The sequence below is a fragment of the Sciurus carolinensis genome, chromosome 2 (assembly GCF_902686445.1).
Source record: "Sciurus carolinensis chromosome 2, mSciCar1.2, whole genome shotgun sequence".
Taxonomy (NCBI): Eukaryota; Metazoa; Chordata; class Mammalia; order Rodentia; family Sciuridae; genus Sciurus; species Sciurus carolinensis.
Window position 1 is genome coordinate 90,725,986 of NC_062214.1, and position 27,549 is coordinate 90,753,534.

The 27,549-nt window shown below is 45.7% G+C and overlaps 1 protein-coding gene across 5 annotated transcripts in view; it reads left to right on the top strand.

The window, feature by feature from the left end:
* Nucleotides 1-1,100: 1,100 nt before the first annotated feature.
* Dapk2 (death associated protein kinase 2) overlaps nt 1,101-27,549 on the top strand; it is a 115,268-nt gene continuing 88,819 nt past the window's right edge. Inside the window, exons 1-2 of one of the 5 annotated variants that reach the window (XM_047539802.1) lie at nt 1,101-1,242; nt 6,994-7,091. In XM_047539802.1, the coding sequence (XP_047395758.1) occupies nt 7,000-7,091 (92 nt within the window). In that variant the 5' untranslated portion in view covers nt 1,101-1,242; nt 6,994-6,999. Of the gene's footprint in view, nt 1,373-6,993; nt 7,092-27,549 lie in introns of all 5 variants that reach the window. The other 4 variants (XM_047539804.1, XM_047539801.1, XM_047539803.1 and 1 more) reach the window with 4 other exon arrangements.

A 27,549-nucleotide genomic window follows, 5' to 3' on the forward strand; every position in this document is an offset into this window, starting at 1 on the left:
AGAACCCCAGTGTCCAAAAGGCTAAAGCAGGGACAGGATGTGCACATTGGTAGAGCTCCTCTGGTACATCTTACACACTGTCCCATTTCAGCACCGCAGCAGGTCTGGTGGAAACTACTGAAAGGGATGTTTCTCCCACTTCACTGATGAAGGAAGAGCCATCCCAAGACCACACACAGGGAGGGCAGAATAGGGCTTTTAACTAGGCCATAGGACTCCGCATCTAACACTCAGCTCTCTGGAGGGGCTCTGTGGGTGATCTAGCAATAGCTCCAGGAAGGAGACTGTTTCCTTCCACTAACAGGTTTCTTGTCTTGAAATAAGACCACTGAAGTGGGTTTAACTTGTTTCCCCTTCCTTTCTCCCATTACCTCCTCCGCTATCATTCCTTTTTTCCTTTGGAATTTCCTTTTTCTTCTTCCTTTCTTCTTTCTTTCTTTTTCCTTTGGCAGAGAAAGAAGAAGAATCCACTCCCAACTCCTTTATTAGGAAAATATTTTTGGTGACATGGGGGTTTCACTAACTCTAACTCTGTCAGGACTAGGGATGGAAAGGGCAAATGAGACCGGATGCTCCCAAACTGGGTGGGGGGCAGTTAAGGAGGGGAGTGTTCCCACCACAGCTGCTACCCTGCTGTGAAACGTGGGCGGTGAGGTTCCCAGAAGAATCTGTGCAATGTCAGGGAATACTCTGGCTGCAAGCTGGAAAAGGGGCCTATTTCCCGGCCCAATTTACTCCCTCACGGTGAGGGGGAGGGGGGTTGGAATGAGGTAGGGGGACCAGAAATGCTGTTTTCTGAGCGATTGAACCAGACTATGTAATACACCTATCAGTTCATTAAGACAAGGCTCGGAGAGGGTTTGCTGACTTGCCAAAGGCCGCCCAGCAAGTAAAGGGCAAGAGTGGGAAAGGACGCTCTGACCGTCTTGCCACCTCTTGCCGGTCTCCTGGGAGCCTCAGGGCTCTGAGGTGACGGGCCCGGAGCAGGAGGGCTCCAGGCCCTCGCCCCCTGGGCGGTAGGGAGGGGGCTCCCAGTAGGGGGCGCCCGGAACCCCGATCGCTAGCCGGGCGCGCCTCCAGCCGGCGCCTGGGACGGGGCCGGCCGCTCCGCCCCCTCGGCTCCTCCAGGACTGCGGGCGGGCACTGGGCGCTCTGCTAGGAGAGTGGAGCTGGGTGCCGGGAACGCCGCCGCGTTCCCGTCCCGTCGTGCCCGCCCCGGCCGCCGCCGCGCAGCCTTCCGCCGTGAGTAGCGCTGGTCTGCGGGCTCGACGGGCGGGACAGCGCACACAGCCCGACGGCAGCGGCGCCAGGGGCTGGGGCTGACGGGCAGAGCCCCGGGACGCACTTTCGGGGATCCTGACGCCGGCCCCGGGTATGGCCGGCAGTGCCCTGGGCATTGTGTCTGGTATCAGATCGCCAATCTGCCCCAGGCACTCTCGGAAGCCTGACAGGCAGGGGCGGCGAGCAGAGGCCTGGCGCGGGTGGGGAGCAGACTTCCATCAAATTAAGCCCCCTCAAAAGGGAAGAGCATGCTTGGGGCCAGTTCCCGGGAGAGGAGAGGCCAAGGTTCTCAGCCTCTGTTGTCTTTCACACCTCCTATGCCTATGGCCCAGGAGGTGATGCGGGGAGGGTGCTCAGTACGCCTTGAGCCTCCTGTGTGGCCGAATGAGCTGTGGGCCCCTGCTTCAGGAGCCCCTCTCTGGGGCAGAGCTAGGGTGCGCAGAGCTCAGCCGCCGGTGGAGGCAGCCAGCCGATCTTCTGCAGGCTGGGGTGGAAGGGCATTGCCAGGGTTGACCCGGACTCTGGGCAGGCATTGTGGATGGCTCACAGGCATACCTTGGTTTGGTTAACCCTCACTATAACGCTGCAAGGTGGAAATGGATTTAGCTTTCAAAGGACAAGACGAACTCTAGTGGGGTGAGCTGCTTTGAGGCCATGCAAGTAGTGGTAAGTTAGGGGTGCACAAAGGGTGCACACTGGAGAGGGTGCCATAGCTGGCTGCTGCAATCAGATGGGCACAGCCCCTGGCACCTGTACTCTAAAATCCTGTGGAGGGCAGCTGGGGGATGTTGTTCTGGTTCCAGACACTGTTTCCCAACTGTCTCTGCAAAGGTATTTCAGGGGCAGTCCTATTGACTAAGGGATGCTGGTGTCATGGCTACTTCATGGTTACCTTAGAGCCCTGTTTTTCCCCAAACACCTAACCCCCCAAGATGTGTTTTATCATCTAATTGACCCCACTGATAATTCAGAGGCTTCCTGGAGGGCTTGGATAGGGGCTCAGGAGTGTGTGGTGTGGGTGGACATCTGCTGTCCTGGGCCAAGTTTCTGGCTTGCCCTGAACTGACCCTCATGGCCTCCCTAAAGCTTCCCTATTTGTTAGATGAGGAGGTGAACAAGCAAAGCCAGATCTTTACCAGGAAGATGGAGTTTTTCTCATGTCAGCTCAGGCAGGTGGCTGACCTCTTGTGCCCCAACTTCCTCATCAGGGATCGTGGTGGGTCAAAGCATGGAGTGGCCAGAAGGGCTCTGTAATCCCCCCTCCACTTTCTTTTGGCAGCCTCCCCACAGCCTGAATGTGATGATTCCTAATGTGGGTGTGTGTGAGGGATCAGTCATTTGTGTTTGACCCAAACCACTGCCTGTCCCTGCCATGGTCCTGTTTCTCTCACTTACTGGGCGAGGTGAGGTGAGGAACTCAGAGTTTACTTTTGCAGAGTGAACTGTGGACAATGGGAGAGCGGGCTTAGTGAATGTGAAGTGATGTTTCAGGCTTGTATACCTCCTAGGTTGTCCCCCAGGAGGCCACTGACTTCCCAACCTCAAGCTACCCTTGGAAGGGCTGGATGGCTATCTACTCAAGCCCTGAGAAGTTCAATGAGCTAGCTGTGTGACTGTTGGCAAGTCCCTTCCCCTGTCTGGACCTCAGTTTCCTCCTTTTGTCAAACAAGTGGGTTAGACCAGAAGCAGTGGTTTCACAAAAGTGTGAAACTTCTGTTTCACAGTGAGTTCTTACCCAGAATCCTAGCACATAGAACAGATAGTGTGAAACTACCCTGGCCCCACTTTCTCACCCTATTGGTTCCTGAAGCAGAGTCTAAAATCCCCTAAATAGGTATCTGTGAGGTCCATTTCTGTGGGGTCCTAGGAAATTTGTTAGCACCCCAGGGTATTGCCTGTTATTGAGGTGGTAGGCAGGAATATGAATTCCAAGGATCCCAGTAGGAGAAATGTGGGTACTAATGTGGGCCCCATCCTTGGAATGTCTGGAGTTAATGACCTGTGTCTCTGGCCAAAAGTTGTAGCCATGTCCCTTCCCTCTGCCATGTGGTTTCAGCTTTTCAGGCTCAGAAAGGCGCCTGAGCCTTTAGGTCCTTTTCTGGGTCCTAGCTGGTGACAATAAATCCACCTCAGAGTTTCTCTAGTTTATTTACATGCTTCTAGACTGGTAAAGTGCAGTCAGTTTGGGGGAGGTATTAAGAAAGGGCTTTAAGCTGTTATGTGTTGTTTTACTGTATGAGCTATGTCTTTGAGAAAGGAGGCTGGGGCACTATATGCAAACCAACCAACATTTATGGAGTGTCTGCTATATATCAGCTACTTCGAGGGGACAGGAATGAGAATGTCACAACACTTATGGGGATCCAAGACAATAGGCAGGAGGGGAGAAACTCACATATCGGGATTGTCCAGGGACCATTTCAAACATTTCATGTATCTTACTTATCCATAAAGTAGAAATGTCTAATTTTAAGAATTATATAAAACATGCACATCCCATGTGTCCACATTACCATCACCCAGATTGAGAACCAACTTTGCCAACACCCAGAAGTCTCCTGTGTCCCCTTCTAGTCACAACGTCCCACCCAGATGGAATCATTGTTTTGACTTCTAGCACCACAGGTTAGTTTTGCTAAAATGGAACCACACACTATGTAATCTTTGGCATTTGACTTTCTCATTCAACATGTTCGTTAATGAGATTCAACCCTGTTGTAGCAGGTAGCAGTAGTTTGTTAATTCTCATTGTTGTATAATTCCATTGTATGGATATATCTCAATTTATCCATTCTTCAATTGATAATTATTTGGTTGGATTGCTTCCAATTTTTAGTTATTCCTAATAATATTGTGAACATTCAAACATGGACCATTCTGGAAAACAACCACACACATTGCTTTTTTTTAGAATATTTTTTTAGTCGTAGATGGACATAATACCTTTATTTTATTTATTTATTTTTATGTGGTGCTGAGGATCAAACCCAGTACCTCACATGTGCCAGGCAAGCACTCTACCACTGAACCCCAGACGGAGCTGCATGCATTTCTTTTATTATGTCCCCTGCTCCAGCAGTTTTCCAGAGTGGTTGTCCCTGTATGTACTCCCCTTGACAGTATTTGAGAGCTCTAGTTGCTCCACATACTCAACATCAGCAGGCATTGTATAGGTCTAATTTCCCATGGAAGTAATTTGAAGTTCAGAAAAACTATCCTGTGCTCAGCTAAGGACAATGTGTTTATAAGTGGCAGAGTTGGGATTTGAATCCAGACCTATGTGACTGTGTAATCTGTACTGCCTCCTTCTGAGATAGACACAGATTATGATCTGAACCAGAATGTGCAAAATTCTAACCCTAAATATGTATGAAGAGCACTCTTTGGGAATTTAAACGGGGAGAATTTTCATTTGTTTGTGGGAGGAAGGATCGTGGTGCCTCACAGAGATGGTAGCATTTGGGCTGGGCCTTGCAGGAAGAGGGTTTTGCCTGGAGGGCTCTCCAGGTTGGGCTTCTGTGGAAAGGGCCCTGCTCCAGCAGAGGCATGGCAGGAGTGAAAGTTTTGGGGGAATGGGAAATGTCTACTTTGGCTGTGATATGGAATAGGTGGACAGATAAGTTGAGGTCAAATTCGGCAGGTGAGTTGAACCTTAGGGTACTCCCCTTCTTGCTAACATTGACCATCCTAGATGTGGAGCTGTTTTACTGAGGAACTGGGGCTTCTTCAAATGCATCTCAGCCTCTGGTGGTGAATGGAGCTGACCTCTCACCAAATGGAAAATCTTAACTGTTCCTGAGACCACTCTTAGGGTTTTTGCCAATAAAAAAAATTTTTTTTGGAGTTTCCTGCTTACATCTAGCTATGTGAGTTTAGTCACCCCCACCCTCACGACCTGACCCAAATAGTTGTTTGGAAGGAGTTTTTCAGCAAAAAGAAGATGGTAGACAGCAGTCCCACCACATCTAAGACTAGACTCAGAAGATTTGCCATAATATTGGGGTTGAGGGTAGGCCTAGCTTCTGATTCTGGTTTTGCTGGGGGACTCCGAGACTGTTTTTTCTGAGAAAGGAACCAAATTGGTTGTCTCAATGGCTGTGGGAAGCAGAAACACAAATAATAATCTGAAATGAATCAAGTAACATTAACAATCATCCTCCTTATTTGTATAGCAGTTTATAATCCTTATCACAGTGGATTCCCAGATGGATTTATCACAGTAGGTGATATGGATAGTGTTACCTCTGTTTACATTTGAGAAGACTGAGACCCAAAGAGGGTGCCAATCTGCTGTGGGCCATAGTGCTATTGCACACCAAACTAGTCCAGAGCTGGGGATGCTGCAGCCTGCTCTTTTTGTTATTCTATATCTAGGCTCTGACTGCAGAATAGAGCCCAAGCAAGGAGAGGATACGTAAAGGACTATGGAGGCAGACAGGCAGGTGATCCTGAGAGTTAGACCTTGGAGCCAGGCCAGCTCTGCCTGGGGGTCTTCAGTTGTGTGGCAGAAGGGACAGTGGAGGTAGCATCTAGATAGTGGTGCTCTGATTTGCAGGGGGCAGAACTGGAGGAAAGAAAGTGGAAATGTATATATCCCCTGAGAGTGGAACAGCTCCAACCACTTGGCATTGGTGAGATGTGCCCTTATGTAATGGTGTCTCCACCCAGCCTGGTGAAATTGATCTTTTGAGTTACATGGAGCCTGGGCGTGTTTGGCATGTGATTGGCAGGCAGGGGTGCTGCCCATGCTAGCCAAAATGGGCTCTGAGAGGCCTTTTCTAATTAATGACTTTTGAAATACAGATCCACAAGTTTTATCTTTTTGACTGGCAGACTATGCCCTGGGCCCTGCCCTCCGGGTACTGTCCAGGGTGGCAAGTAGCTGTCTCAGGAATGGGCAAAGATCCCAGGGGAGTATGCAAAGTCTCTTTTGGTAGAGTGATAAGGGCTCCTGATGGCTCAGAGTAGCCCTGTGGTTCTCATTAAGGTGCCCTGGGCGGGAACTTAGTTCCACTTTACAGATGAGGAAACCAAGCCCCTTCAACAAGCAGTGAAGTCACAGATCTAGTTGCAGGCAAAGCTGGAACCAGTACCTCAGGCTTCTGACTCTTGGTGCCTGTTATAATTTGTCACTTCATTCCTGCCCATCTTCCCTTTGGGGTGATGAGTGAGAGCAGTTACCAATCTGTTCAGACTTGCAGTTGGGTGCACAACCCCTCAGGGAGCTGAGGTCATGATAATTCCTTGTCTTTCTATAGCATTTTGTCATTTACAAACAATTTCATGACTTGAAGTTGGTTTTTACAGAATTAACCCATTTTACAGATGAGGAAGCAAAATCCCTTGCAGCCTAAATGATTTACCCAAGCAAAATGGGACTTGAACCTGGGACTTCTGACTCAAAAACTGGTGCTTTCATTACTGTACCACAGTTTTTTCTTTTCTCAGTGGATCTGAACTTAATGAGAACAAATAGTTCACCATGGATCTTTTCTCAGAACTTCTTCAAAAGAAGTAAGAAGGACTCTTTTTCTGTCTCCTTAGTAAATTTGAATAAATAACCAGATGTGGTGGCACTGCTTATAATCCCAGATTCTCCAGAGGTTGAGGCAGGAGGATTGCAAATTTGAGGCCAGCCTGAACAATTTTGCAAGACCCTGTCTCTAAATAAATAAATAAACCGAATTAATTTCAGGTTTCTTCCCATTTCAGGTTTGTATGGTCCAGGCCTCCATGAGGAGCTCAAACATGGAGACATTCAAGCAGCAGAAGGTGGAGGACTTTTATGACATCGGGGAGGAGCTGGGGAGGTAAGAAATTGGTGGAGGGGATGTGACCAAAGCCAGTTATGCTGCCTTTTGGTGGATTGTCAGTTGGTGTTGTAAGACATGGACTTGCCAAGGAATAGTGGGAAGCTTTAAAAACAAGCCCGAGGCTTATTCATTTCATGGGTGACTCTGCAAACTGTCATCTCTATGGAAATAAAGACTTGCTAGTAGAAGGGACTAGAATTGATGAGATCTGTTTTCAGTATAACCTGACAGCTGTGGCAAATCTTAGTGATTCTTGTCTCATCTGTTACTTTTTTCACAATTCCCTCTTTAGGCTCTGGACAGAGACCTGACCCATTGATTTTCTTCTGAGCCCCACTTGGGATTCTCCGTGGTTCCCAGGATTTTGGTTTTTAAGCTCAGAACCTGAATGGGAGGAGGTGGAGTAATCTCCTGTAAATGGATTTGCATCAAGTAAACAGTCACATGGGTCTAGTCATGAAGTTTCTTGGGATCTGAATTACTTAGTGCATTGTTGGGTTTGCTCAACCCAGAATGCAGTCAGAGCTAAACTCTGAGGTATGAAAACAATTACTCTTTGGAGAGAAATTAGGATTTTTCTCGAGTTTTCAGGTCTTCTAATTTTTAATAACTGCTGATATTTAGGTGGTTTTTTTTTTTCGTTTTGGTTTTGTTTTTGCTGTACTGGGGATTGAACCCAGGGCTTGTGCATGCTAGTAGATAAGTGTTCTACCTACCTCTGAGTTACATTCCCAGCAAAATTTTTAAAAAATTTTACCTTGAATTAGGTTCACACTAAATTGCCAGGATTGACCTCAAACTTGTGATCCTCCTGTCTCAGCCTCTTGAGTAGTTGGGATTAATAGGCGTGTACCTTTTCGCCTGGCAAGATGGTGTTTTTTAGTAGTTACAAAACACCAGTCATGAGGTCTGATTCTCACAACAATGTGTGAAATAGAAATTATTTCTACTCTCATTTTCCAAATAACAAAACTAGTCTACAGTTTAAGCGAGCTGCCCAAAGTCACTGAGGCAGCAAGTGACTTGGCCAAGGGGCTGACCAGTTCAGTTTGTATGTGCACATTAGTCCTGCTCTCTTCTCTGAGAATGACACTGCACAGTAACATGGGCTCACCAGAATACCCACATGCCCAGCAGCATAAAACCCTGGCAGTTTAGGGTGTCCATTGTATTCAACAAGTAAAATAAGTGGCCTTTTCCCTTTATAGAACTCTTGGGTCAGGACTAAATCTTTTACTTTAGTTTTTAAAGACAAGCAGAAAGAACTCCAAAGCCAAAAGTTTCATCGTCAGGAAAATGGAAATAGCAGATACAGTGTTAGTTCTGGCTGGCTGGTTAGGTGGGAAGCAAGTGACTGCAGAGACCTCAGAGGAGATGACTCCTCAGCCTTCTATTGGAGACTGGCTGCCCCTGCCAGTGTGGGGCCCAATGAAGATGTGTCAGGAAAACAGAAGGCCAGAGGCTTGGGGGGCTCATCTGGGTTCTGCCTCTAAATTGGAAACCAAGTTCTCTTCTCCTCAGGCCCTTCTGCCCTTGGGAAGTGGCCTCTTCTGCAGATCTTGGCAGGCCCTGCCCATGGTGATAGATTTGGCTTTGCCTTGGCCATATGGAGTATAGGGTGTGTGCTAGATGCCATGAGTTCAAAGATGAGCAAAACACAGATAGCCTCTAGCTCTGCTAGAGCTCCAGCCTGCAATAGGAGCAGCTGCATACACAATGACAAGGACAGAGTGGGATTAGACTATTAGAAATTGAGAAGTCAGATGGGGCAAGGGCCCTGATGAAGAAATAGAGGCAGTTCCCTGGGAAATTCATTTGTCATCTCCTTTCCCATTTACTCTGTACATTTGGGACATAAGTGGAGCTGGGTAAGCTGGTGCCCGTCTATAATCCTAGCTACTTAGAAGGCTAAGGAAGGAGGATTGCAAGTTCAAGACCAAATTCAGCAACTTAGCAAGACCCTGTCTCAAAATTAACAAGGGCTGGGGATGCAGCTCAGTGGGCAATTGTTGTAGCTCAATTCCCAATACTGCAGAAGCAAACAAAAAGGGACCTGAGCTGTTAGAACTGGAAGAGAACTCATGTTTTCTGGTTCTCCCCTGTAGCAGGTGTGAAGGCCCCTCACAGGCTGGGGACTCCCTATCTAAAGTGCTATCTGGGTTAAAGGTGGGTAAGAGGCAAACGAGGCTTGGGGTCTTGAGGCTTTTGGAGTTACCAGGCATGCTAGAACCTGTGGTCTGAAGGTCAGGTGGGCTCGGAGGCTATTAGAGGTCCTCTGTTTTAGGATCCTTATTTGACAGTTGAGGAAACCAAGGCTCAGAGCAGGGAAAGGGTTTTGCTGGGGAACATAGAACAGTTTGGAACTAGAGCTGCCTTCAGGCAACCACTCAGCTTAAAGGGACAGTCCTGTCCTTCTCTCTTCCCCACCTTTTCTTCACTTAACATAATTGAAGACCTACTATGTGCCAAGTACTGCCCAAAGCAGTGATAAACAAAACATATACATTTTGTCCTCTCAAAGTCTGTGGTGTGTTGGTGGGAAAAGGCACCAACTAGTGAACACAGAAGGGTGAACCATCATACAGGGTGTTAGGGCTGCAAAGGGAGGGAACAGGATACTCTGAAAGAATAATGGGGGGCATAGACCAGTGGCTTGTCCAAGGTCACACAGTGAAGATGTGATGGAACTGAGGTGGAGTCTGGTGATCTGACTCCTAGCTTAGGGTTCTAACCATCATACCAGAAGGTTGCTCTGAACTGGCCATTTTGAGAACTGAGTAAATGCCAGGCAAAGGCAGCAGTGTGGACTGGCCCTGTAGGTGGGAAAATCCCAAGGCCAGTGTAGCTTTGGGGCAAACAGTGCCAGATGAGGTAGGTGGGAGCCAGGTCCAGTTGGCAAACTTCCTGCCAACTTGGAGTAGTAAGAGGTTTGGCATTTGGGGTCGTGTGAGTTGGGATTTGAGTTCCCTTCTTAGCTGTGCAACCTCAGGACAACTAATTCAACCTCTGTTTTCTTCTCCATAAAATGTTTTCTTCTCTACACCCACCTCATGGCTGTGGAATGGTATAAGATGTTGAGTCAAAGGTGTTGAGTCTAAGGCGGCCTAACAATGGACTGAGGCTTTGAAGTAAGTTTGGGACATCAAGGCCTCACTTTCCACCTCTACAGTCCCCCAGGAGGAAGGTGTGGGACTCTGCAGGAAGCACCACATGGGGGTTAACTGATTTCTGGAGGATTGTATGTAAACCTGCTTCCTCTTTTTTTTTTTTTTTTTTTTGAGAAATGAACCCAGGGGTGCTTTACTACTGAGCTGCATCCACAGCCCTTTTAATTTTTATTTTCAGACAGGGTCTCACTTAGTTACTTAGGGCCTCACTAAGTTGCTGAGGCTGGCCTTAAACTTGTGATCCATCTGCCTCAGCCTCCTGAGCTGCTGGATTACAAGCATGTGCCACCACACTGGTACCTGCTTTTTCTTCTATCAATGAGCACCCTACCCTAAACTCAAGGTTATCTCATTGACTTTAACTCTTCATAAGTTCTTACTATGCGAAAGTGCAAATGAATGAAAGCTTGTTACCTATCATAATGAATGAAGCTCACAAGCAATCCTGAGCAAGGGAATTAGATTCCAGAATCCATACTATATAATTCCATTCCTATCAAGTTCAAACCAGGCAAAATGAATCCATGGTGTTAGAATTCAGAAAGGCAGGTATCCTCAGGGAACAAGAGACTCAGAGGGTATGGAGAGGATTTCTGAGGTGCAGATATCGTTCTTTCTTGATCTGTACTTGTCTCACGTGTTGTTCATTTCATGTGTATCAAGATGTACATGAATATGTATATTTTCCTGTGTGTATGTGATACCTTAACTGAAATAGACTACTAACAAAGATCATTCAGCTGTACTCCCTGTCCTCATCTGTCCCTGAATCACATGTTTTTGATTCCTTTAGAGGTATTTTCTTCTTTATCCTAGGGGCAAGAGACCCTCTATAAGCTTTGGGTTGGAATAGCGTGCCCTAACTGGGACATCCTGTGCTCAGCTGGGGTCCCACCTGCCTACACAGCTAGCCTGATTTCTGGCTCCCCCCAATGCCCGCAGATGCTTGACTGTGCTCACACTTTGGCACCAGCCTGTTCAGGGTGCTGGAGGTTGTCTGCTCTTCCCATGAGTGTGGAGAAACACTGGCCTGCAGATTTTGGCCTCTCCCAGCCTTGGTATCCATCAGTAGGGCAGAGCAGGGGAGTATTAAAGCAGGACTCAAACAGAGAAGCCTGTTCAGCCCCTCATTTTATGGATGAGGTAAAGAACAGTGGCTTGTCCAAGGTCACACAGTGAAGCTGTGATGGAACCGAGGTGGGGTCTGTGATCTGACTCCTAGTTTAGGGTTCTAACCATCATACCAGAAGGACTCACAACACACAAGATCATTTTTTCTTTTAATGTGAATGCTTCTGGAGAGCTGGAGAGAATACAAAGCAGGGTAGTCTTTTCAGTTTGACCTTGAGGATAAACCATTACAGCCAGAGTTAGGAGGTAGAGCGTTTGGGAAGGAGCAATGTTTCCCAGGAGAAGAGTGCTGGTGGATAGGCCCAGTGGTAGTTTCCGACCTCCACCTACACATCCTGAGGATATAAAGGAAATTAACATCATGTAGCAATCAGAGATTCTTTTTTTCCTATTCTTCAATTACTTTCCTTTGGGCTGGGGATATAGCTCAGTTGGTAGAGTGCCTGCCTTGTAAGCACAAGGCCCTGGGTTCAATCCCCAGCACCACAAAAAAAAAAAAAAAAAAAATCTGCAATTACTTTCCTTCACTTAATTTCCTTTACTTATATTATCATATTAATGTAAAATCATTAAATGTTACCATTAAACTGGATCGCAACAAAAATTTAATTCAAATCCCCCATTTTATAGGCAGGGAAAGTGAGGACCAGAGAGGGGAAGTGATTTGTCCAAAGTCACAAAGCAAGTGATATAGGAGATAGAACTCAAAGGCAGAACCTTCTCAACGATATTGTGCTGGTTTAAACAAATAAACAGACAACAACAAAAACTTAGCATCGGACCTGGTGGTGTGCTCCAGTAGTTCCAGCTATCTGGATGCCAAGGCTAGAGCATGTTTACAGTCCAGGAGTTTAGGGCCAGCGTGAGCAATGTCACAGGACCTCATCTCTCTAAAACAAGAAGATAATTTAAGATAATAAAAGATCAGTAACATTAACCCAATAGCTATTTATTTATTTATTTATTTATTTATTTTGCAGTGCTGGGGATTGAACCCAGGGCCTTATTCTTACAAGGCAAGCACTCTACCAACTGAGCTATATCCCCAGCCCCTAACTCAACAGCTATTGTTATTTCTCTGTCTTCCCTTCTAATCTTTCTGAGGATGTTTCTCATATCCACACACCCCTCCTCCCTGTGTCCACTTGAACCACATATGCTTGCACAGAGTTCACATTCCCCTAAGTGCTAAGCAGGCTGGGGAGAACCAGCAGAGCAGAACAGGAATGGCCCCTGTCCCTGGGAGAGGCCAGGGATGAGATTAGGCCTGTCTCAAATTTGTTTATACTGGGCTGTCAACTCTTCGAAGTCAGGTCCACGTCTCTTCTATTTTGAGCATTATTTAGTACTGAGATGGAGGCCAGAGGTTCCCAAAACTTCTGTGACTCATCTTTATCCTTATTCTTCCCTCGCTCTTGGAAAAACTATGCTTTTCCCTTAAGGACCAGATCAAATGCTATCTTCCCAACAGAGCCTGTCATGACCCACCCTCCAGTCTATCCCTCCCTCTTCTGGTGGATTTAGTTACTTTTTATTCTGGAACACCATCTCTATTGAGTGCTAAAGTCACTGAACCTCATGTTACACAACAGGGTTTATTTGGTCCTCTTCCCTGTTGGACCAGCAGTTTCTCCAAGTTGGCCTTCTGTATTTTTCAGCTTTTATCCATCTGTCCCTGCTACTGTGGTGTCCATTCCAGGCCTTTTGTACTCAACACCCACAGTTCAACTGCAGAACTATCTGTAACCTACCTTAAGTTAATAGTGAGTCAGAAAACCCCCCTTCCCATAACGCTGGACTCCATGAGTGACTGGGACATCTCAGGTACAAAGTGGGAAACACAACATAAAAGTTACTTCTGTGTACCCGACACACACTGTTGTATTTAATTCTTATAATACCATGTGAAGTAGTTATTTCCATCTTTTCTTTTTTTAAAGAAAAGTAGATGTGGATTATTTTTTTAAGCTGTTAATGCACCTTTATTTTATTCTTTTATTTATATGTTGTGCTGAGAATTGAACCCAGTGCCTCACACATCCTAGGCAAGGGTTCTACCACTGAGCCATAACCCCAGCCCAATTGTACTCATCTTGAAGACAAAGAAACTCAGTCTCTAAGATGTTAAATAATTGATGTAAGAAATATAGACCTGCCTTATCAAGGAGAAGCCAAATTGGACATTCAACTCTGTGTGACCCAGTAAATCTCAGAAAAAGTCAGAAATAAAGAGCCCTGTCCTTCACCCTGGCCTGAGATATTTGTGCCCTTATGATCACACACATGCCAGCATTTTCTGCTGCTGGGAAAACAGAAACTACTGGAGTATGTTAGGAATCCACTGCCCTCCTGTCAACCTGGACTGAACCCTTCCCATCCTTCTGGAACAGCACAAGGGGGATTCCATTTCCATTTGACAGATGAGGAGAACAAGGCTCAGAGAAGTTAAATAAGGTACTCATGGTCACACAGTCTGAAAAGGGAAGTCAGGATTCTCTCCTAGATCTGTGAAATTAGAAAACCTGTAGGCTTTCTATGGGAATTTCATGATTTAATCAAAATCTATATGGGAGATTCTTCAAAGGTCATCTGTTCTAGTAGAGGCCAGGGCTCAGGGTGGTGGGAGTTGAGGTAGTTTTACCAGTAACGGGGACTCAAAGTGAAGAAAAGAGAGCAATATATACATCCTCCTCATGGGGCAGTAGCTAGGATGACCCCAAACTGCAGAATTCCCTTGGTGGGATTCCGTCTTGCAACCTTGATGTTGTTCTTATTCTCAAGCCTTCTAGCTATAGGACAGTGGCCCAGCTCAGTGTGGAGAGTGGTTAGACACAGGGGAGGTGGGTGGCAGGAGTCAGTAACAGCCCCCTCAACATCCAGAAGCAAGGAAAAGCCACCAACTCCAGTCCTGTCAACACCACAGAGCAGGCTTCAGATGGGGAGGGTCCTCACCTGGCTCAGAAGTCCTTGTGTCCTCTAACCTGTGGAGTAAATCAAAGGGTAAAGGGAAACGTGAGTGCAGAATGCCACAGTTCAGCACAGTGCTCTATTGTCCCTCAGGCTTTAGGCTTGAGAATTTCCAGGGCCTGTCACAGACAAACTTGGAGTTAGTGGTGAGGAAGCTTCCTGGGCCACAGCTGCCCCCTAGATAAGCCAGTGGTTTCCTGAAACTTAGTGGGTGTGTGGATGTGTACATACATGCACATCTGTACTCTAGGTCATTGTTGCAGTTAACAATAAATATTTTTACCCATGATACCCTGGGAACCTAGATGGAGAGAGGAGACTTAGGAATCAGGCCTGACTCCATAAGACCTTAAGACTCAGTTCAGTCCCGGGGATGTTCTTCTCCAAAGATGAAATGAGCAAAGGAACTAGACCATGTGCTAATGGAGTGACCCCCATTAGAGTTCAGACCCCATGGAGAGTTCAGAGGAGGAAGCCATCACTCTGGGTGGGGCAGCTCCTCATGGTCTAATGTGGGAGATGGCCGTAATCTCCTTGAGTAAGAGCTCTATCAGGACTGTGGGGAGAGGGTGAAGGGATGGAGCTGTGGAGAGGACAGACTGCAGAGGGCCCTGGATGACAGAAGCTGTGGATGAGGGAGGGAGGTGTTTTCATCACCCATTGTTAGGAAAACAAAGCACAAAGCCACTCAAACAAAGTGGTTGCATTGCACATGCTTCAGTCAGAAAGAAGCTCAGCACCCAGTGCAAATCCCTGGCCCTGAGGGGTGGGTCTCATTGAGCTTTGTCTACAGTAGGAAAACTGTAAAAACTGGGGGGAGGGACTGTGGGGGGGTGAGTGAAACCATTATCTCTCCACCATCTGCTGGATATCCTTTCTTTTCTACTTATTTGTTGCCAGTGTGTAAATTCTGTGTTGTGGTTTTGGGTTGTGGTTTTGGACTCATGTTATTTATTTATGTGTATCTTTCCATGCATCTGGAGTTCATATACTCAAAATTCTTTTGTTTTGAAATAACTTCAAATGTAATAGGAAAGGTATAAGAATAATAGAACTCCCATGTACCTTTGACCCAGATATACCCATTTTAACATCTATTTGTCTCCTGTCTCTCTTTCTCTCTCTCCCTTTTTTCCCTTCCCTTCTTCTCCTCTTCCTGTCTTCTTACCTTTTCTTCTGAGTCAGACTCTGTATGTCTCCATCTATCTGACCCATTTGAGGGCAGGTGGCGGACATTCTGTCTCTTCATCCCATAGTACTTCACTGTGTATCTCCTGGGGATGTGGACATTCTCTTTCATCACCACAGTACAGGATCATATGTTGTCACATCTCTTGAGTCTCCTTTAAGTTTTAAGCTGGAATTATTCCTTAACCTTTTTTTTTTCCCACTTTCATGATGTTGGTATTTTTGAAGAATACTGGCCTTTTTAAAAATAAATACAATCCATAGACTTTTGTTAACTTCAAAATATTCAACCACGTAGGCATTCCAAATTTATTTAATTTTCCCCTGTTGTTTTTCATTGCTAAAAATAATAGTATTTCTGTGAACACATTTGTTTAATTTCCTCTCTGCGTTATTTCTGTTGGGCGTACTCCCAGAGGTGGCATTCCAGGGCAAAGGTTGTGACTGATTTGCTTAATGGTTCCAACTAGAAATACTGAACCAGCTTACAGCGTCACCAGCACATACTTATTTCCTTATGGCTTTGCCGACACTCTCATTGTTTTTGTGTATTTTGGGTAGTTTTAGAGTTTTATGAAGATACAGTAATATTTTCATTGTGGGGAAATTTGAAGAGCTTGAAGTCTTCTGTACTTTCCCCTTTATTCAAATCTTATTCCTTATGCTTCTTTATCGTTTTTCATGGTATTTATGTTTCATTTGCATTCATTACCTTTTCATGGATAATTTTAAATTTTGGTAGCAACAGGGCAGGTAATCATTTTATAAGTGATGAAAGGGAGACTTGAGGACTCTCCCTGACCCAGGCCTAGACCCAGAGTTCTTCCCTATAGACCCACGGTGTTGCTTCCTCTTGCCAGAAATAGAATGCATGTTTCTCAGGGCCTCCAGAACTCTTCAAGGAGTCTGCTTCTTTGTCTCTGCCTTTGGAAGCCAGCTGGAAGGGTCCTATTGGGAAGCTTTCTGGGAGAGTGCTATTGGGAGAGGGGTGCTTGGGGTGGATGTGCTTTTGGGAAAGCCCAGGAGTGAGCTCTTGTTCTCCTCCTTGCTGGGGAGAAAGTGAGGGCTCTGAGGCTACCATCTTCTCAGGTCTAGCAAGGAACCCAGAGCTCTGTGGTGCAGGGGGGAAACCCTGTGAGACCCTACAGCTTCCAGTGCCTCCCATAGAGGGGACAGCCCTGGCCTTGAGTCTCCCTTCTGATCACCTCATCCCAAAGCAGCTTTTGAACCCAAGACCTTTACGTTTCAAGGACTCTTGCATCGTCTAGTCCGGGGGACAGAAAACTGTAGCCCTGTGGCTGAATCTGATCTACCACCTGTGCATGACTGACCCTACAGATAAAGATGGTTTTATAGATGAACCAATCAATTTGATGGTAGGGAACACTAACTTTAGACCCACATTAAAAATACCTCTCCCCCATTTCTATTCTTCTCATTGGAACTCCTATATTACAACAAAAACAAAACCAAGCAACTTCACTTATATTACTGTGTTTTGGATTTTATCAATTAAATCTTGTGGAAATTTTGTTTTCTCCTTCATTGTATAAGTACCTATGTAATACTTTAGATTTTGCTTCTTGGTCCTCAGTACCTCAAACATTTACCATCTGGCACTTTGCAGAAAAAGTGTGCCTGCTTCTGAACTCCTCCAGTAGGGTTTACTATTTAAAGCAGAATAACTTTTTGAAAGTGGAACTACTAAGGGGTGGCAGCCCTCAGCGAAGGTGCAGCCTCGGGGGAGCAGGAAGAAGGGCTTAGCGGAGGCCCTCTGCCCTACTCACCACCCATGAGGAACCCCCAGGGACTCGGGGCTCTGGGAAACCTCATTTCAGAACCACTGCCCAGTTGATAAATCCTGCCCTCTTCAGAGAGTGACTAGGAAGAGGAGGGAAGAGCTCAGTATCAGGGACTTTCTTCTCCAACCCTGGCCCTGCACTAGGTGCTGGGGTACGTTACCTGGTTCAATCCTCCTGCAACCCTATGGGGTGGTATATTTCCCATTTTATAGATGAGGAAGCTGAAGCTTAGGCCAATATGGGTGTAGATTTATAACTTCTGACTCCTGTCCAGTGGTCTCTGTGAGGTACAAAGTTGCCTAGGATTCTCTTTTTCCTGGGACACTTAGGTCCCCTCCAAAGAATATGGAGGAGGGTGATAATATTGCTTAGCATTCCTGGTGGTTTAATAGAAGCTGCTCAGAGTCAGTTGTCCGGTGTCTAATCATTTCCAGGGCTGGCACTGGCTCACCCTCAACTTCTTGCTGCCAGCATCTAACCTGAGGCCTCAGGACCCTAATCTTGAATCCTGCCAGCCCTTGGTGACCTGGACATAGGGCCTGGAGAGTGATGAAACATCCTTCTCTTGGTGGGGTGAGGTTTGTTGAGCACCCAGGGGCAGGGTCCACCAGTAGAGAGGAGGATGTGCTGCCGAGGGGCTGCCGTGTGGTTCTTTGGGATGTGAAGTATTCCTATTCATCTGAAATTTGGAGGGGACTGGTTGAGAAAAGGTGAAGGTGCAGGAGAGAAAAGGAGAGCAGAGACCCAGGAGGACAGCCCAGGGCAAGCCAAAGGACCCCAGCTTGGTGGTGACTGTTCTGGGCCCTGGAATTACTAGGTCAGACTGTGACTCTGGCTCAGCCACTGTGAGCTGTTCTACACAGGCAGCTTTGCTCTCACAAGCTGTTTCTTCAGCTTAAGATGCTGCTATCTCACAGGGTTGCTGAAATCCCACAGGTGGAATCTAAGTCCCTTCGTTTTCCAGTCTTAGGGTTCACACAGGAATAAGGAACTTTCTATTCCAGGGAAGCAGGACGTCCTGTTCCCCAGCCCAGCCTTCTGGAGGCTCCCCAGGGAAAACTTACATCTTTCTTCATACTCCAGCCCTTGGAACTCAAGGACCACCTTCCTCCTTCGAGGCATGGCTGTGCCCCCTCTGTGATCCCAGGACTTAGCCCCCTGTTTGAGTCTGACCCTTGTCACTAACACTGACTGCAGGAAACTGAGTTTCATGTAAGGTTTGAAGGTGATGAAAATTTCTTCATGGAAAAGGAAATAGCTTAAATTGGGTAAGAGACACCTCTGTTCCTGTAACTTGTGACCTCTACCATGCCTTCCAGGACTCTACCTGAGGCCCCAAATTTGCTACCATCCTTTATGAATTTACTGCTGAAAGGAGACACCCCTTTTCTTTCACACACAGGCAGTGAAACTCCATGTCGTTAACTACCTTTCCCTGAGTAGATGCTGGGCTTCTCTTTCATAGAACCAAAGGTGCTTTGAAGTTTTTCCCAAACAGAAAGTCATCTCTGACCCATACACAGTGGAGTCTTCTGTCTCCTTTAGCAAGTGGTAACAGCTTTGAGCAGCTTTCAAAATAGCTCTTTTTGCAATCTCGCCACAGAAGTAAGGTGCATGACCTAGTGTGACGGAAGAGCCCAGCGAATGACCAGATATTGATGCCCTTGTCTTAAAGGCCCAGTGGTCAGTTGTTTTGGAGAACTGAATCAAGCAGCTTCTCCTCAGTTACCTCATTTGGTCTTGAGAGTCCTTGTGTGGGGCAGGCAGGCAGGCAGGCAGGTGGGAAGTCATTGTCCCCATTTTACAGAGAAAGTAGTAGGTACAAAGACCCAGTCCTTACGCTTAAGAGCAAGAGACCAGATGGAGTGGAGATAAGTGTGTTCACAGAGTTTCAGAAATATAGATCCAAGCTGCAATGTTAAAATGATTTCTTGAAGCAAGAGATTTATAACCCACCTGCTAACTCTGCAGCATTTCTAGAGTTTAGGGTCATGAAATTCTTCCTGATATCTCCTCTGACTCCTCGCTGGAGTCCACACATGCCTCTGAGAATATGTCAGCTCCCTGCCAGTTAGGAAGCTCTGCCAGGCCCTGGTTAAGTGAGCCTGGCCCACCCACCCTCTCGTACGGTTCCTGGTGCTGCTCCTCAGGCCATCTCTGTGGGGCAGTCAAATCACCTTTGTCTAGCACATGATCAAAAATTTGGCCCTCAAACCCAAGGGTCAAACCTGGGAGTGAATCCCGGCTTTACTAACTGCCTGCATGACCGTGGGCAAGTTTTTTCACCTCACTTAGCCTTGGTTTTCTCATCTATGAAATGGAAAACATACCCTCTACCTTATCAGGCCAGGATTCGAACCCAGATATGTCTTGGCGCTAGAGAACTGATGAAGTTTCAGCTGGAACATGCAACACAGTGGTTGTCATCCCAGGCACATGCCTCAGCATCACAGAGGAGATTTCAAACAATGGGCGCATGTGCCAACTGGTCAGTTCTTCAAAATTGTACTTGAGACACATAGTGGGCTCTCAGAGATGTTAGTTTATTCCTTTCTTTCTTTTTTAAAATATTTTTTTAGTTGTAGATGGACACGATACCTTTACTTTATTTATTTATTTTTATGTGTGCTGAGGATTGAACCCAGAGCCTCACGTGTTAGGCGAGTGCTCTACCACTGAGCCCCAGCCCCAGCCCTTACTTTCTTTCTTTGATTAAGGAAGTCTCTTTGTTATTCTTTGTCTTTGCCTTTACTCACACTAGACCGCTCCTGAGACCCATGCACACGTGTGTGTGTGTGTGTGTGTGTGTGTGTGTGTGCATATGTGTACCACACTCGGCATTTCTTTCTTGCTAAAATCCTCTTTCCCCTTACACCCACAGCACCCTGCTCCATGAGTGGAGCTGGACTGGTCTTTGCATAAGTGGTCCCTCCTTGGAAGAGGAATGTCTTTTGATCCAAGAATGACTCATTCATTGGCTACTTGTATCCTAGGAGTTGGCTGGGCTCTGAAAGCTCTGCCCATTGACTGGCTAAAGTCAATTAAGGAACCTCTCTCTAGGACTTGATGCAGAGTATGAAAAGGAATGGAGCAGCCACTGAAGATGCAGTGGACTTCACAAGCCAATTCCCATTCTTATGTGTTTCCTTCTAGTGGCCACCTTTCTCTCAAAGATCCCCCATAGCATGCTTTCCCTGTGCACAGCCAGATCTCACCCGGCAATTGAGCCCTACTCAAGTTTTGCTTCCTACAGCAGGCAGGGCTGGGTGCCCTCTTCTGTATCCCCTAGCACATGTGGATACCCCTATTGTCCATTCTATAGTCTACTCCCACACTTGAATGCTCTGGTCTTTGCCAAGGAACTACCCAGAGCAGCTCACAGTCCAGTGAGCTGGAGGTCATTCTGTTTTTATCTCTTAGTGTCTTACTCAGAGGTCAGTGCATAATAGATGGACAATAAATATGTAGCTGAAATTACAGATACATGCCACTACATCCAACACCCTTAAAAGTTTTAATAGTATTAGAGATAGGCACAATGGCACATGCCTTACTCTCTCTACTCAAAGGGCTGAAGCAGGAGAATTACAAGTTTGAGGCCAGCCTGAGCAACTTAATGAGACCTGACTCAAAATAAAAGTAAAAATAAAGGACTGGGGATGTAGGTAAAATGATTGCCTAGCAAGGACAAGGCCCTGGATTTGATCCCCAGTGCTGCAAAAAAGTTAAAAAATAAATTTTAATAGCATTGGTCATAGGGAGGTGGTGAGGAAGACAGGGCTGAGGGTAGGACTATGGATGATTTAATTTTTTCACTTATAATTTCTGTATAAGTGAATTTCTTCTAAATTTAAAACATTTAGAATGCATTCTAGTGTCACTTGGAACACATAAATTGCTTCTTCAAAGTATTTCATGCTCAGGAGTTTGGATCACCTACTGATTTTGAGCTGGACTGTCAGGAAGAAAGGTTAATGGGATTGGATGGAGAAAGGAAATGTGGTCCAGTCTGCGAGGAAAGAATCACTGTGGAGAACATGAGGTGAGGCAGACCTGGAAGCTCTTCAAGGGCGAGGTGGAGGCATTTCTGTCTGTACTTTTCACACAGGAGGAAAAGCTCAGGAATCCCTTGTTGAGAATCAACAAGTTAGGATGACAGTAGCTAAAGGAAAGTGAAGAGGTGGTTGGGCACATGCCTGTAATACCAGTAGCTCAGGAGCCTGAGGCAGGAGGATCTCAAGTTCGAAACCAGCCTCAGCAACTTAGAGAGGCCCTAAGCAACTCAGTGAGACCCTGTCTCTAAATTTTTTTTTTTTAAAAAGGCTGGGGAAGTGGCTCAGGTTAAGCACCCCTGGGTTCAATCCTTGGTAGAGAGAGAGAGAGAGAGAGAGAGAGAGAGAGAGACCTGCAAGGTAGTGCCTGTAGTGAGATTCCCATATATTTGCCAGATAAATAGATAAATTCTAGCAGAGACACCACAAGGGATTTGGAAAGAGTTGTTATCTTCTTAAAAGTAGGACTGATACCATCATCTAGCCTCTTCAAAGAACTGTGAGCTCTTTAGGATAACTTCTAGATTTTAAGCAATACAGTCCAGAGGAGAATTTACCAGGCACAAATACTTTCTTGGGCATTGGGAAAAGTGACTTGACTTTCAAAAAGTCCACATTTTGGCCCTGTCTCACTATGTATTGCACAATGCCTAGTTATGATACAGGAAGGAAAACCTCATCAAAAAAAAAAAAAAAAAAAAAGGAGAAAAGAAAAAAAATTAAGTTCTCTTTTTGGGAACTAGCCTGTTGGGTGAATGCAGTACACTTGTAGCTTAAGCCCTACTCCAGCTAGTGCTTCCTTTAGGAAACCAAGTCTATAAAGTCTGGGAAACATCCAAATGCTTGGTGCAAGGAGTATATGTGTGTCTGTGTTTTGTTTTTGCTTTTGGTACTAGGAATTGAAATTAGGGGCACTTTATCACTGAGCTACATCCCTAGCCCTTGTTATTTTTTATTTTGAGACAGGGTCTTACTAAGTTGCTAAGGCTGGTCTTGAACTTGCAATCCTCCTGCCTTGCCTCCTGAGTTTCTGGGATTACAGGTGTGCACCATTGCTCCTGGCTCGCTTTATGCTTTGAAGAATATGACCATTAACATTAAAAGAACTTGATCTATCTGTTAGCAATTGCAGGGTGCTTATTTACGGGTAACAGATGGACGTTTCTTTGTGTCTCTACAAGATTGCCCGGTGGCCAGCACCTACCTGTAACATTGTTGATTAGTTGACCCTTATTAACATTAACTGGATAACCCTTCTAAGATTGTTCTCTATGCCTACTTCATATGTTTCTGATATGTGTACTTTCCCTTTCTGTTGCCACCTTAACTTCCTTTCTGCAGGAAAAGAGCTTCTAGACCAATGCTTAGGCCATGTCTTCCCTATGCAATGTCTGATAAAGAACCAGGACTAATTGACTTGTAGATTAAATTGTAGGATGTGGCTAACTTAATCCCATTACTTTGCCCACTCTACCATAACACCATTTACCTCCTGAACTTTGTCCATTCTCATTGCTCTTTTTATGAACTATTTTTTTCCTCCTTCTGAACACCTCTCTTATCACCCTTCCTGCCTCCTACTTACATATTTCTTACCAGACCTCAAGTCCAGTGAAAATACCTCCTTTCCCTCTGAAACCTTCCTGTGCATTCTTCTTCCCAATCCCATACATCTCTCCAGCTTTAAGCATCTATAGCGCTTACAGTCTGTGCCTCAGACATAATTAATTGTTCCGACATAGAAATTTTTCTAGATGTTCATTCTGCATTTCAAGTCAGACTGTGAGCCCAAGTTTTCTCCTTAATGTTCTTGTTACCTCCAGCATATGGCCATATCCACACTCGACAAACATGGGGGCCTCAGGGTCTTGGCAGGGCTCTGAGTTTGCATCTGCAAGTCCAGGAGAAGGAGAAATTCAGCAGAAGCATTTTCATCAAGGCCCTGTTCACGTGACGTTCTTTGTTTTCTTGTCTGGAGGGGGCAGGGCAGAGAAACAGGACAAATGTGCAGAGTTGTTTGACACCCATTGACTGCATAGAATGCTCACTTGTGTTCCTTCTTATGTGTCAGGATAAGCCCACATTATAACATCTTGCATGGTGTAAGCCTGGTGGCCCCTGTCCTGATTCTGTTTTTCCAAGAAGTGACTGAGCCTGGTTCTTTGAACCCAGTGGGTGAACCTACTCCCAGGGAGAGAAGATGTCAGGGCCCTTCTTTGTGGGCAGGGCCTCCTCCTTAACTGAGGAAGAAGATGAAGAAAAGTCCTATTGCCAAGGAGCTTCCAGATTAGAGTTGTGGCTTTCTTGAGGTTAGCCAAAGATTAGAAGGGTAAAAAGAGGCATCTTTGGCATCTGGGTCATCAGAGACTTGGAGTGAAGAACTTATTTAGGTCGCACATTGGCCACTTTCTTTATGGGTCATGTGTGGCATTTTGGTGGCAGTGGGACCTCAATGCACGTCTCCTCACTTCAGGTTTTTCAGTCTTTCCACTAATTCTCAGAAACACTATAGTCATTTAATATCACACCAAATCCTATCCTTTTCCTTTTGACTTGTTTCTTTTGGTACCCAGGTTGCTTGGAATGGGGACTTTACTCCAAGGACTGCAGTTCAAGGGCTACCCCAAACCATGATTCTCCTGTATTTTCTTTCTATGGGTACTTTCTTCTAAGCCTCAGATTTCATTTGGTTATCCATTGGGTGTTTCTCTTTTGGCAACCATACATCCTTCCCAGAAGAGGCAGGCAAAGTGATGTTGCTTTGGTGAAGCAAGAAATATCGCCCTATAATTGAAGCTTAATAAAAACTTGTCATATGAATGAATGCCAGCAAGAGAACTGATGATGCCATGGTATCACCTTAATCATTAAGAGACCAGGCCACTGGTCTTGGCAGATGCAAGCTCAGAGCCTTTGTGGGCTAGTGCTGGCTGAGGACAGTGTATGACTGCACAAGCACCCTTCACCCTTTGGTGAAATTGACCCTCTCAGAGCAACCTCTGCCCAATTTCCCATCCTGATGAGATGGATTCTGTTTCCCACAACCTTCACTTCTATTTCTCCATGTTGATGTGTTTGAGACAATTTGACAGTGTTGATGTAGAAGCAAAGGGATCCTGACTTTGCTTGTAGAGCTGCATGTGTTTAGACAAGTCCTTTTCCCCAGCAGAGTCTCAGTTTCTCCATTTCTTAAGTACCTTTCAACCTAGCACCTAAACTTCACAATTATGTGAAGCATCCTAGCTGGGCCTGAGCCGCACCCACCCCTACAACCCCGCATTCAGTTAGGGCTGAAATCACTCACTTAGTGCTATGACCTGTGGCACAGTAAAGCCTTCAGGTGCCACTGAGACTGCTGCTGCTGCTGAGATTAGACAAGGGGACTTGGCACCATGTCTGTGACCAGTGCCTGTTTTAGCAACATGGCTAGTAAATATTGACTTTGGCATGAAAATGGAAAGCAGAGATGTCTATGTTAATTCATTCAAAGGGTAGAAGTTCACCAATCGTTGATAAGAAAAGATGTAGTTATGCAATGTATAGGTTTTTCTGCTAATAAATACATTGTGTAGGGATGGGAAAAATGGAAAACAGGACAGGGAAGCCTTCCATGCACAATCAACAGCTGTCTGCACTGCTGGCTCTCTTACTCATTTGTTCATTTCAAAATAAATGTCATAGGGAAAAAAGAATATACAAGACTGGAAAGAAATATACCAAAACTCTGATGGTGGCAGTCTCTAGACATGGTGAAATTGCCATGGATTTCTTTCTTTCATATACCTTTTTTCTGTCTTCTACACTGTCTGTAATGTCATATGACTTTTATAATCCAAAAGGTCAAAGTGTTAGAAATAAAATAATTGTCTTCAAAGAGTCTGAAGGAACTTTTAGAATCATTTAACTACCTTCAACCTGTGTTATTTTGCTTGTGGAACACTGTAATTCCACAGCTTTCAAAAGAAAAGACCATATAAGAGAAGTTACACTTCTGTATAAACTTGATCTCAGTGTGTTTACTTATTGATTTATAACCATAAAAGCAGTATGTGGTGGGAAAAAATTCCATGATTTAGGATTTCAAGAGTAGTTTTTTTTGTTTTTCCCTAAGTAAACAGACACTTACCGAGTGCTCTTTGGTGGCCAGCCCTGTGCTCCACAGCAGCGAGGCCCCAATTGGCCCAGAGCTGGGCAGGGCTGAGGACGGTGCATACTGGGAAGTGGTTACATGGGAGCTGGAGGTGGCTGGAAGGACTAGGCCTTAGAATGTGGAACCCTGGGGTCTGGGTTGGGGGTGGAATGGCACTGAAATAATAATTACCACTGATTAAGCACCAACCATATACCAGGAGCCTTCTACAAATTGTTACTAACTTCACAAAACTTTGTGGGATGGGCATTAACTTTTAGAGATGAGGAAACCCGGGCCAGGGCAGTCACTTCTTCAAAGTTCCAGGGCAACTCAGCAGCAAGCCCTGGATCCAAACCGGTGTCTCGCAAACAGTTCAGGGTTTTGCAGTGGAGAACAGAAACCTCTGAAGGGATCCTGAGCTAACAAACAGGTGTGTGTGGTCCCCATCCAGGACAGAGGGCCTTTGGAGGAAGAGGCAGCCCCAAGTGTGAAATACGCACAGGCTGGAGGTAGGATCCCGCTGTGTCTGCCTTGAATTCAGGACTGCTCTCCTTAGCCCTGGGAAAACCCAGTGGGGGCCAGTTGGCCTGGGCTATGGAGTATGAGAACCACAAACTGACTGCTTGTGATGGGAGGCCGTTTGTCGGGAAGCAGGAGTAAGGGGCTGCTGAATCGAGGCCTGTGGGAGAGAAGAAATTGATTTTTCTGTCCTTCTTTGTACCTGGTTTGTTAAACCAAACAGTAAAAAGGGGTCTTAAGGTAATTTTGCTATTTGGCTGGATTATAAGAGCTAATTTTTGAGCCTGAGGCAGCAGTTGTGTCTTGGGGCTCACAGCCCTTGAGATTTACCTAGGGAGCTCACCTCCTCTTCCACCGCTGCTGAAAACCTCTTTATCTGCAAACTGTGACTGTGAATGGTTATGTCTGCAGCAGGGGAAGGGCCTGCTTTCCGAGAACAGTTATTTCTGAGTTGAGTTTCATCACTTAATGTTGGTTTCCACTGATTTTATCTTCTTAGGAGAAGTTTTGTGGGGAGGGACTGCATTGTGGTTTGTGGTGTTTTTTAAAAACTTTTTTTTTTTTTTTTTTTGGTCTAAGCAGCTGAGTGGATTGAAGCCCAGCAACACACATTATGAAAATGGCTTGTCTTGTGGTTGGAATATTTTTGAGTTGTGGCTAGAATGTTTTTGGTTTCCTGGCAAAGCCACGTAGGATTTAGTAATTTGATGGTGAAGTTTTCAAAGTCACAAAAATTGAAAGGAGCTGCCACATATGTGCTCTCCTCTTTTGGGCCCGGAGTCTGTTCTTCCGATGCATTCATGTGTCTGGTTTTCAACCTGAAGTGATCATTGCAATAATCCCCTGCATTCGTATAGAACTTTACAGTTGACACATTCACATACAATATCTTATTTGATTCTTGTTGGTACATTTCTAGATAGGCAGGAGTAATTGACCCTCTTTTACAAAAAAGAAAACTGAAGTTCAGAAAGGTTAAGTGACCTAGTCACACGACTAGGAAGAGGCAGCATCAGAGTTGAACTAAGGAAAGGCATGGAAGTTTGCTCCCAGTTTAAGGTGTGGGCCTGTGCAGGAAGTTTGAGCACCTTGAGATCTCACCGTGTCTGTCCTAGGCCCAGGAGGCCACCTTAGGGTGCATTCCAGGCCTCAGCGTGGTGCTTTGCCCTCTTCCTAGGCCTTCCATAGCTGCTACCTCTGTTTGGTCTTTACACCTGCCCTGTGAGTCTGTGGGGAAGGTAGATACTTATTTAGCTCTCGTTTTGTAGAAGAGGACAATGATGTTTTAAGAGCACCACTGCTCACCGAGCACCATTTATTCATTATTCACAAATTAAATATCTATTGGGTGTTTATTGGGCATCTAGGGGACTGAGGTCACGGCTAGTGATTGGGGAAGAAGGGACTTGAAGGCAATAAGAGGAAACACAGTAGGTTCTCAGTAGTTCTCTGCTAAATGAGAGACCCTAGGGCCAGCCCTGGGTATCCACCACAGCA